At 54.3% G+C, this 11,678-nt stretch overlaps 1 protein-coding gene across 5 annotated transcripts in view; it reads left to right on the forward strand.

Annotated features, from left to right (window-relative positions):
* Positions 1-11,678, forward strand: part of MYH14 (myosin heavy chain 14) — an 89,664-nt gene that overhangs the window by 68,368 nt on the left and 9,618 nt on the right. For all 5 annotated transcript variants that reach the window (XM_079760116.1, XM_079760120.1, XM_079760118.1 and 2 more), the window contains exons 27-34: positions 381-593; positions 1,110-1,254; positions 2,292-2,498; positions 4,578-4,682; positions 4,777-4,929; positions 6,109-6,357; positions 9,069-9,281; positions 11,061-11,273. In XM_079760116.1, coding sequence (XP_079616242.1) covers positions 381-593; positions 1,110-1,254; positions 2,292-2,498; positions 4,578-4,682; positions 4,777-4,929; positions 6,109-6,357; positions 9,069-9,281; positions 11,061-11,273 — 1,498 coding nt within the window. The remainder of the gene's footprint in view (positions 1-380; positions 594-1,109; positions 1,255-2,291; positions 2,499-4,577; positions 4,683-4,776; positions 4,930-6,108; positions 6,358-9,068; positions 9,282-11,060; positions 11,274-11,678) is intronic.

An 11,678-nucleotide genomic window follows, 5' to 3' on the forward strand; every position in this document is an offset into this window, starting at 1 on the left:
GGCTGTGTCCCTTAGGGCTCCTGAGGTGGGTCTGTGCCCTCAGCTCTGCCACGCACTGACCGTGTGACCTGGGCAAGTGCTTTCCCTGCCCTGTGCCTCAGTTTCCTCATTTGTCATAAGCATTGAATGTGACCATGGAGTAAAGGGCTTGCATGTGGTAGGAGCTTCATAAATGTCCCTGGGATTGCTGTCAGCGTCATTCCCATTTTACAGCTAGGTAAACTGAGGCTGAGTACTGGAGGCACATGCCCAGGGGCAGAGCTGAATTTGAACCCAAGACGGGTCACCCCAAAGTCCTCATCTGGCCTCTTCGCCCCCAGAAGTCATCCTGCCCCCTGCCTGCTCCTGTGGCTAACTCCTTGGTCCTTGTCTGCCCTCAGGGTGGAGGAGGAGGGCGGGGCCCGCGCCCTGCTGCTCAAATCCCTGCGGGAGGCGCAAGCCGGACTGTCCGAGGCCCAGGAAGACCTGGAGGCCGAGCGCTTGGCCAGGGCCAAGGCGGAGAAGCAGCGGCGGGACCTGGGCGAGGAGCTGGAGGCCCTGCGGGGCGAGCTGGAGGACACGCTGGACTCCACCAATGCCCAGCAGGAGCTCCGGTGAGGCGGGCTGCCCGCGGCTGGCACAGCCTGGGCACGTGCGGGGCGGGGGAGGGGAGAAGGACTTGGTGAGAATTCTCCATCTACACAGAGATTTAGTAATTCAGCAATTGGTTATTGAGTACCAGCTCTGGCCAACCTGGGGTTAGAGATGAGTCACACCCAGGCATTGCCCCCAGGAACTTCCAGTCTCGGGGGAGGAAGATTTGGGCACAGAACAGACCCAATCCAGGACAAAGCGTGCTTTAATGGAGTAGCGTTACATGATAAGCGAAGGCCCCTAAGGGAGACTTCCCTGACAAGGGGCCTTTTGAACAGGGTTTTGAAGGATGAATAGGAGTTCACCCTTAAAGCCACATTCCTTGCACAGCATCAATGCCTAGATTCTTTAAGGAACGTAGAGTGAGGTCCCCATCCTTGGAGAGAAAGAATAAAAAAATACTAGCTGTCAGGGGCTCCCCCAAAGTCCTTGCCTTCCTCTGTTCTGAAATTCTGTCTCCTCCCCTTGCCCCAAAGATCCAAGAGGGAACAGGAGGTGACGGAGTTGAAGAAGGCTCTGGAGGAGGAGACGCGCATTCACGAGATGGCAGTGCAGGAGCTGAGGCAGCGCCACGGCCAGGCGCTGGGAGAGCTGGCGGAACAGCTGGAGCAGGCCCGGAGGGTGGGTTAGGGCAGGAGTGGGGGGTTGGGGGGAGGAGGGAGGGCAGTTTTAAGGGCCATGGGGAGGGAGGTCAGGATGCTGGGTTGGAGGAGGTACCGCTGGCGGGTTCTAGGCCGGCCCATCTGTCTGGGGTTCTTTCCTTACGTATTCATGTGCTGGTTCCCCTTCACTCAGCATTAACTGAGTCACACTGTGCTCCAGGGATGATGCGAGGCACCAGCAGTGAACAAACACAGTGCCCCCTCCCCTGTGGGGTGCGTGTTCTGGCAGGAGAGGCAGAGAGCAGACAATATAAACATCCGTAACAGCTGTTGGGGTACTAAGTGCTTTGGGAAAATGATGACCCGGAAAGGGGATCAGGTGCGAGGTGGGCGGTTTGTGATTTTAAATAGCACCCTGGAGGGACTGGGTGAGAAGGGGACGTCTGAGTTAAACTGAGGGAGGTGCCTGGCCACGGTAGCTCAGTGGTTGAGCGTCAACCTCTGACCCAGGAGGTCAGGGCACATGCCCAGGTTGTGGGCTCGATCCCCAGGGTGGGACTTGCAGGAGGCAGCCGATCCATGATTCTCTCTCATCATTGATGTTTCTTTATTTTTTTAATACATTTTTATTGATTTCAAAGAGGAAGGGAGAGGGAGAGATAGAAACGTCAATGATGAGAGAGAATCATGGATCGGCTGCCTCCTGCAAGTCCCACACTGGGGATCGAGCCCACAACCTGGGCATGTGCCCTTGACTGGGAATCAAACCTGGGACCTTCTTGTTCATAGGTTGATGCTCAACCAATGAGCCACGCCAGCTGGGCTCATCATTGATGCTTCTCTCTCTCCCTCTCTCTCTGAAATCAACAAAAATATATTTAAATATATATATATTTTTTAAACTGGGAGAGGTGAGAGTTGAGCCATCCCGGCATCAGGGGGGGAAGTGAGTTCCAGGTAGAGGGAAAAGCCAGTGCAAAGGCCCTGAGGCAGGAATGTGCCCGGCCTGGCTGATGGGGGAACCGTAAACCTGTGCTTGTCTCTCTCCCCTGCCAGGGCAAAGGTGTCTGGGACAAGACCCGGCTGGCTCTGGAGACCGAGGTGTCTGAACTCCGGGCAGAGCTGAGTAACCTGCAGGCCTCGCGTCAGGAGGGCGAGCAGCGGAGGCGCCGCCTGGAGTCCCAGCTGCAGGAGGTGCAGGGCCGCGCCGGCGACGGGGAGCGGGCCCGCGCAGAGGCTGCGGAGAAGCTGCAGCGAGCCCAGGTGAGCGGGGCAGCGGTGGTCTCTGCTCTGTGGCCTTGAGTGAGACCTCCTCTCTCTGGGCTTCTGTTTGGTCCACGTCAGCCCTGTGGTCCGTCCCTTCCAACGTTTCCAGCATCATCACGCACGGGGAGGGGCGAGTACGTGGTGAGTTGCTGCCACGTGCCAAACATCCTGTGTGTTTCACGGCCTCCTCCCGACGTCTCGTGGATGGCCGTGCTCATACTGTTCCCACTGTACATACGAGGAAACCGAGGCCCAGGGGGGTGGGGTTGGTTGTCTGAAGTCATTCTGAGCTAGAACTCGATCCCAGGCCTGCCTGACCCCGTAGCTCTGACCCCTGCCACAGCTCAGCCTCCACGCTTCTCTTTGGGCCTTAAATGATCCGTGGTCTGATTAGAAGAGCCCACGGTGAATGCCTGGAACCGTGTGAGGACAGTATCAGTCTGTGACTGGGAGGCAAGCCGTGGGTTCTGGACTTTTTAAATAAATGACCAATACCTATTCATTATTGAGGACACAAACAGCAAAAAGAACAGAGGGAAGACTTAATTTCCCAACCCTCCCCGCCCCAGCCCCCGGGGAAAACACCCCACTGTTACACTTCTTAATTTCCAGATGAAAAGTGTGTATTCTTTAGAGTAAAGTTTAGGCTACTATAACAAAGAGACCCCAGAAATCATCAGCTTGAATAAAATACACACTTTTTCTCCAGAAACAGGCTCAAGGTAAGCATTTGAGGCTGGCGGGACGACCCTATGCTCCATGTGGTCGCTCAAGAGCCCCGTCTTTTCCACTGTTCACGAGGGTGTTGACCTCGTCTTCAGAGTGGAATCTGGGTTGTGGGTCTGTGCTCCAGCTTAGGAGGGACAGAATTTGCATCCATCACTTGCTTGCATTTCATTGGTCATACCATGATCACATGACCACAGCTCACTGCAAGGGAGGCTGGGAAATGTAGTTTCTAGCTGACAGTCATGGGCCTAGTTAACAGCCTGTCACAGTGGGACCAAGGGAGAATGGATCTGGGGGGAACACGGGGGTCTATCCCAAGTGGAACCATGCTATGCAGCCACCACTGTGCTAAGCACTTGGCATATTGCAAGAGTAAAAGTGGCATCAACAGTACAGTTTGGTGGCTGATAGCGGAAGTTCTAGGCAGCGCTATCCAGAAGTTTCTTTCTTTCTTTTTTTTTTTTTTAAAGACTGCTGTGTATATATTTTATTGATTCTTTACAGAGAGGAAGAGAGAGGGATAGAGAGTTAGAAACATCGATGAGAGAGAAACATCAATCAGCTGCCTCTTGCACACCCCCTATTGGGGATGTGCCCGCAACCAAGGTACATGCCCTTGACCGGAATCGAACCTGGGACCTTTCAGTTCGCAGGCCGACGCTCTATCCACTGAGCCAAACCGGTTTCGGCTAGAAGTTTCTTTAGTGTTGGGAATTTTCTGTGTTTGTGCTATCCACTTGGCTAGCGAGCACTTGAAATGTGGCCAAGTACAAGCGAGGAACTGGATTTTTGCTTTTATGTCATTTTAGTTTAAATGGCCACATATGGCTGCCATCTCGGACAGCACAGCTCCAGAGCCATTCTGCCTGGGCTCAAATCTCAGTTCCACCTGAGCTCCCAGGCACTTTTCCTGGCCTCTCTGTGCCTCAGCTTTCCTTTATGTAAACTGGGAATAACAGTGGCATCTGCCTCTGAGGGTTGGTGTGTGAATCCAGTGAGCCAAAAGTTGTAAAGCCCTTAGAACAGTTCCTGGGCACATTCTGTTTATCCACTCACCAGCTGGTGGACATCTGAGTTGTTTCTATCTTTCTCCATTGTGATGTGGTGACTAATGCTGCTATGAACATCCCCGTACATGTTTTTGCTTGGACATATGTTTTCATTTCTCTTGAGTCCACACACCTAGGAGCGGAATTGCTAGGCAATAAGGAAACTCTATGTTTAACCGTTTTCCCCAGTGGCTGTTCCATTCACATTCCCACCAGCCGTGTGGTAGGGTGTGGAGGTGGAGGAGCCGCTGGGTCGGCTGGGTGGAAGCCGACACTGGAAGGTGCCCCTTTCCCGCAGGCTGAACTCGAGAATGTGTCTGGGGCACTGAGTGAGGCCGAGTCCAGAGCCATCAGGCTGAGCAAGGAGCTGAGCAGCACAGAGGCCCAGCTGCACGATGCGCAGGTGACCTCTCCCCCCACCCCCGCCCCCGCCCCTGTACCCAGCCCCTCCCACCTTTCTGCCCACACCTGACCTCCATTCTCCTCTCCATCTACAGGAGCTGCTGCAGGAGGAGACCAGGGCAAAGCTGGCCTTGGGGTCCCGGGTACGAGCCTTGGAGGCTGACGTGGCCGGACTACGGGAGCAGCTGGAGGAGGAGGCGGCCGCCAGGGAGCGGGCCGGCCGTGAGCTGCAGACTGCCCAGGTCCAGGTGAGACGTCCTGGGACCAGGGGACACTTGGTCCCCCAGCCTGCTCCTGCTGGTTCCCTGGCTCAGACGGCCCCGTTAGCCGACCAGTCAGAGCCCAGACTTCTGGGTGCCAATCCCGCCTCTGACTGTCCCTCAGCCCCACGACCTGTCAGTGCAGAGCCCTGACGGCCTGTCTTATCGCCCACTTTCCGCCTGCACAGCCCCCGCCCTGCTGAAGCCTCGTCCTCTGCCCCCAGATCCTCCTCTCAGCCTCCCTTCACGCCTCCCTGGCTCCAGTCTCTCCTCCTCCGGCTCATTCTCCACACGGTCTTCCTGCCCCAGAGCTGGCCCTGCCCTTCCCTTGCTCACAGCCCTGCCATGGCTCCCGGCTCCCCTGGACAAAGCGCCTGCCTCTCAGCCGGGCGCCGGAGGCCCTGCGTTCTGTTCTCTTCGTCTTTAGCTGCATTCCTCTCTCATCTCCTTCCCCGCTTCACTTGGGAAACCTTCTCATTCTTCAGGACTCGGCATCAGCGCCCCCTATGGTGGGAAGTCCCTGGCCACCCTCCTCTGAGCTCCCCAACCCTTCTTTCTCCCCGTTCCCACGCCAGTCACCCTGGGCTGGAACACTCTCTGCCCATGAGTCCCCCACAAACTGGAGAGCTTCTGTCAAGTGGGACCCTGAGTTAGATCTGGTCCCCAACATGGGCCAACAGAGAGCCTGATTTATGGGAGGCCTTGAGAAATGCCTGCTGAATGAATGAGTGTTGGATGCATGCCTGCAAATGTCCTCCTTCCACTGGCAAACTTCTATGCATACTTTAAGATCCATTACAAATGCTCCCTCCTCCAGGAAGTCTCCCTTAAATGTTCTAAACCGATTCTGCGCCCCTCCTGAGGACTCCCCTGGCTCCCATACCTTAGCCTCCATCACCCTGGCTGCGACACTCCGTTCTCTCCATCAGACTGGGGGTTCCCCAGGGCAGAGCCCGGGTCTGACTCACCGTCTTGGTCCCAGAGGGAATAATTTTAATCTCCTGGGAAAGCTGAGGGTCGTAGACCTCACAGCCTCCTCCCTCCTCCAGTGCAGTGAGCCATTTCCCTCTTCTGGCCTCAGTCTCCTCATCTGGGAAATGGGACGCTACCAGCTCACACCTCGGTCACAGCCATGACTGCCACCCACCCTCTCTCTCCTCCCCCCAGCTCTCAGAGTGGCGGCGGCGCCAGGAGGAGGAGGCAGGGGCACTGGAGGCAGGGGAGGAGGCTCGGCGCCGGGCGGCCCGTGAGGCTGAGGCCCTGACGCAGCGCCTGACAGAAAAGACGGAGGCGGTGGAGCGGCTGGAGCGGGGCCGCCGGCGGCTGCAGCAGGAGCTGGACGACGCCACCATGGACCTGGAGCAGCAGCGGCAGCTCGTGAGCACGCTGGAGAAGAAGCAGCGCAAATTCGACCAGGTGGGCCGCCTCAGTGCCCCGGACCCCGGACCCCGTTACTCTGCTGGGCCATCAGGATGCTAATCCTGCCTCCCATGGTCATTGTGGGCAATGAGGAATGAACTTGGGCGGGGGCGGGGTGGGGGGGGGAATCCTAAGGCAAGATGCTTCTTCGCTCTGAGTCTAAAATAAGACCCCCATCCAACCTGGCGGATGTCTCTTGTCCCAGAACACCCATTGATAGCACCTCCTTTTCCTCCCAAACTGGTCCCGAAGGTGCACCGAAGGGTGCTGGCGAGGACGAAATGAAACAACACATGTCACTGCTCCTGCTGGCTCTCTGTGTGCCTCGGGCAAGCTGCTTTCCCCTTTTTGGCCTCAGTGTGCCCATCTAGGAAATGGGGACAATATTAAGCATCGGGCGATCTGAAGATGAAACAAAGATCACACAGCCCCAGAGCATTAAGATCAGCCAACCTGGAGTTTTGAATCTCCGCTCAGTCCCTTTCAGGCTGTGTGGCTGGGCAAACTGCTCCACCCTCTCTGAGCCTGTTTTTTGTTTGTGTTTTTTCATCTAGAAAATGGAGGCATCATTATTTTGCCTTCACTTTTTTTTTTAAATATATTTTATTGATTTTTTACAGAGAGGAAGGGAGAGGGATAGAAAGCTAGAAACATCGAAGAGAGAGAAACATCAACCAGCTGCCTCCTGCACATCCCCCACTGGGGACGTGCCCGCAACCAATGAACATGCCCTTGACCGGAATCGAACCTAGGACCTTTCAGTCCACAGACCGATGCTCTATCCACTGAGCCAAACCGGTTTCGGCGTTGCCTTCACTTTTGAAAGCTGTTTTCGCTGGGTAGAGAATTCTAGGTAGTTTGATTCTTCCAGCACTTGGGAGAGATCATTCCATGATCTCTGGCTTCCATTGTCTCAAAGGAAAAGTTAGCAGACACTGAAATCCTTGTTTCCCTGAGGGTCATGGGATATGTTCTTCTAGCTGGCTTAAGTTTTTTTCTCTTTATCATTGGTATTTAGCCATTTGACAATAGGTACCTCTTCTGGGTCCTACGCATTTTCATATGTATTTTAGAATCAGTTTGCCAATTTCTGCACCACAAAAATACTCCTGATTCGAGATTGCGTTGAATCTCTAGGTCAATTTGGAAAGAACTGACATCTTAATAATATTGAGTTTTCCGGCCCAGGAACATGGTCCATTTATTTAGATCTTCTTTATTTTTTTAAAATATATTTTTATTGATTTCAGAGAGGAAGGGAGAAGGAGATAGACACATCAATGATGAGAGAAAATCATTGACCAGCTGCCTCCTGCATGCCCCCCACTGGGGATCAAGCCTGCAACCCAGGCATGTGCCCTAACTGGGCCCCAACCGGGAATGGAACTATGACCTCCTGATTCCCAGGTCAATGCTCAACCACTGAGCCACGATAGCCGGGTTAGATCTTCTTTTTTGGGGAGTGGAGGGTGGGGGCTTAGATTTTTCATTTAGCTCAGGAATGTTTTGTAGTTTTCAGTGTATATCTTTCACATCTTTTTTCCAGATTTATTTCTAAGCATTTTATATTTTTGATGCTATTTTAATAGTATTCTTTTTGTTTCAATTTCTGACTGCTAGGGTATAGAAATACAATCAGTTTTTGTATATTTTGATGTTGCTTCCTACAATCTAGCTAAACTCCCTTATTAGTGCTGGTAGATTTTTTTTCCAGATCCCATTGGGTTTCTTCCAGTTCCAAACACGTGTATGTTTGACTGCCTGGTGCTGCCTCGTGGGTTATTAAAGCTCTGTTAATTTTTTAAAAAAATATTTTTTTATTGATTTCAGAGAGGAAGGGAGAAGGAGAGAGAGATGGAAATATCAATGATGAGAAAGAATCACTGATTGGCTGCCTCCTGCAGGCTCCTTACCTGGCATGCCCGCAACCCTGGCATGTGCCCTTGACTGGAATCGAACCTGGGACCCTTCAATCCGCAGGCTGACGCTCTATCCACTGAGCAAAACCAGCTAGGACTGTTAATTTTTTTACACTTTTTTTTTTCTTCACTCTATTTGGATCATTTCTATTGACCGGTTTTCAAGTGGACTAATTCTTCTGTGTCTAATCTACCCTCAGTTTCTTCCAGGGACATTTTGAGTTTGGAAATTATAGTTTTCAGTTCTGTTTGGTTCTGTTTTACCATTTCTAATACCTCCTGAAATAACCATCTCTTCGTCCATTGTATCCGTCTTGTCCTGAAACGTACTTATCATAGCCCTTGTGTGATGATATCCAGGTCATCTGTTGATCTGTTTTCATGGACTGATTTTTCTCTTGACTGAGTCCCACCCTCTCCCTTGCTTTGCCTGTATTGTAAATGTTATTGTTCTCAATCACTGTGCCTGGAAAAAAAACAGGAAAGGCTCAAGTGCATTTTGGAAATAGAGGTATATGTGTGTTCCTATCACTTCCCCCAAAGGAAGAAGCCCTTTCCTCTGGTCAGTGTCCACAGTGAGCAGCTAATGAGTTTGATCCATTGAAGAGCGGAGCTAGTTTGCGGTTTTAATCCCTCTACCTCCCTCTTGTGTCTCTGCCTCTGCCTATCTGTCTGTCTGTCTGTCTGTCTGTCTGCCTATCTGTCCCTGGCTGCTCCCTATTCCCCACCCCCTTGTACACTCCTTTCAGCTGATCTATTTCCCCCACCCTGTCTCCCTCAACCCCCAAGCTCCTGGCAGAGGAGAAGGCAGCTGTGCTGCGGGCCGTGGAGGAGCGCGAGCGGGTGGAGGCCGAGGGCCGGGAGCGTGAGGCCCGGACCCTGTCGCTGACTCGGGCTCTGGAGGAGGAGCAGGAAGCGCGTGAGGAGCTGGAGCGGCAGAACCGGGCCCTTCGGGCGGAGCTGGAGGCACTGCTGAGCAGCAAGGATGACGTGGGCAAGAGCGTGAGTGGGGGCCCTCTCCCCAAGACACCCATGTGACAACTGCATGCACACGTGTGCTGTCACATGCAGAGCATGAGGAGACCCAGTCATCCATGTCACGTGTTCATACACACGCACACAACAGGAGCAGAGCTGCTGACCAAACCCACGTGTTCACATACACATAGACCATGTGGAGACTCTTCCGTCGAACACACATGTTCACACACAAAACGTGAGAGCTGCCCACAAAACATACCTGTTTGTGTGTGTGTCCATGGCATGTGAGGAGAATCTCCCATTAAGCACAGGTGTTCACATGTACACAAAGAGCATGAAAATCACTCATCACACGTGTGTGTGAATACTCTGAGACAGAAAACATGGAGAGATTTTACTACAACACACACAGGCTCTGAATCACTCCCTAGACATGAGTATGTGTGCACACACACACACACACACACACACACACACACAGAGTGTGAGGAGACCCCCACCTCGTCACCCCGAAGCCCACACAGGCCTTCCCCACCAGGCCTCTGTCTTCCCCCGACTCACACATCCCTCCAGGGCCTGTGAGGGGCACCCCAGGCCTGTTCCCACGCCCCCTCGCCCAGCCAGTGTCCCTCCACTTCTTCCTTCCTTCACCCAAGAAATATATTCGTGCGGCACCGGCCAGGCCAGGCCAGGGACAGAGCACCTGGTTGATGACAGAGGCCCTGACTGTGTGTTTAGTTGAGTCCCTGGGCGTTGGCGTCGATACAATGGAGCTTTTAGCCAGGCCTGGAGAGAACCCCCCAAACCTGAAATGTACCCTTCGCCTGCACCCCCAGTGACTGGAGCCAAAATCCAACTCATGCTAAAGCCCATCCTTGGGGGAAAATGCCAAGTTATGTGCAGTGAGTCGAAGGGCCTTTTCTGGGAAAGAGGGTACTGATGTGACAACGTGTGACTCCTTCATGCAAACCAAGTTGATGGGCAGGTGCCAAATAGGAGGGGAGACCCATGCCCCCTTCAGAGGGCTAAACGTAGACACGGTCACTGACACGTGTCCGGGGGGTCGTTGAGCAGTGGTCACACCAGACGGAGTCCCTGCCCTGTAGAACCACAGTGCCGTGTGGGAGGTGGGTGTTGCAAAAGGACCGTTAAGCGCGTGTTAAATGACCACGCCATGAGGGGTGAGTTGGAGAGGGGCTCAGCGCCAGGAGTGTGGGTAACAGGGCGGCCCTGACAGGTCAAGGGACACTTCTCTGAGGACAAAGAGAGATGGGGGGGGGGGTCTCTCTAAGAATCCATAAGCCCAGATCTGCTTCACAGTGTATTTGTTTGTTTGTTTTTTAAATAATTTACGCTTCCCAGAAAGGTCTGGGAGCCGCCCCCCCCCCCCCCCCAAGCTGAGATATCCTGGGGAGTCTGGAGTTATGCACCTTCAACCCATTTCCACACAAGATTCCCGAGGATGAAATCCCAGTGAAATGAACTCACAATCCAAAATCACAAAACCCGTGAGAAAATAGCCCACCATGAGGCAGAGTCAGCTGACCTAACAGACACTTGAGTTGGACTCTCAAGAGCTTTCAGACAATAGAACGATCATACTTAGGTGCTTCCTAAAATGGTTTTGAATGGCTCAGAATGAGACACAGGAAGTCGGTACCCAGGAGATGCTGGAGGAGTGAGTGAATGAACGAACTAGGATGGGCACATGGGTTTGGGGTCCCCTCACTCTCCCAGGGTCCCGGCCTGCCCCCTCCCTAGTGACCCCGGTGCCCCGTGCTCGCTCTCTCTCCCCACCAGGTACACGAGCTGGAGCGAGCCCGCCGGGTGGCGGAGCAGGCGGCCAGCGACCTGCGAACACAGGTGACAGAGCTGGAGGACGAGCTGACGGCCGCCGAGGACGCCAAGCTGCGCCTGGAAGTGACTGTGCAGGCCCTCAAGGCCCAGCATGAGCGAGACCTGCAGGGCCGGGACGAGGCTGGCGAGGAGAGGCGGCGGCAGCTGGCCAAGCAGGTGCCCGCGGGCGCGGCCGGGGGTCATCCAGTTGGCTGTGCCTCGGGGCTGACCGGGGGCGAGAGGCCGGAAGTCCCACCCTCCCTGCCACCCACCTGCCCTCTACCCAAGTCCCATCTGCTAGCCCACCAGCCTCCTCTTCCCCAGCTCAGCGCCCACCACCGCCCTAGCCCGCAGCACCCCACCCTCCCCTCCCACTCATCCCATGCTCACTGACCAGCTTGTCCACACCCCCTTCACCCACAGCCTCACTCCCTCGTTCACTTCCTCTTCCACCTGCTTCCTCCCGTGTCCCACCCATTCACCCCGCACCATTCATTCATTGCTCTTCAGTCCTGTGGTCTGTGGCGGCCTCTACTAGGTGATGGGCACTGAGCATGGGGCGGGGGGGGGGGGGGGGGGGCA

This window comes from Cnephaeus nilssonii, assembly GCF_951640355.1.
Source record: "Cnephaeus nilssonii genome assembly, chromosome: 20".
NCBI lineage: Eukaryota > Metazoa > Chordata > Mammalia > Chiroptera > Vespertilionidae > Cnephaeus > Cnephaeus nilssonii.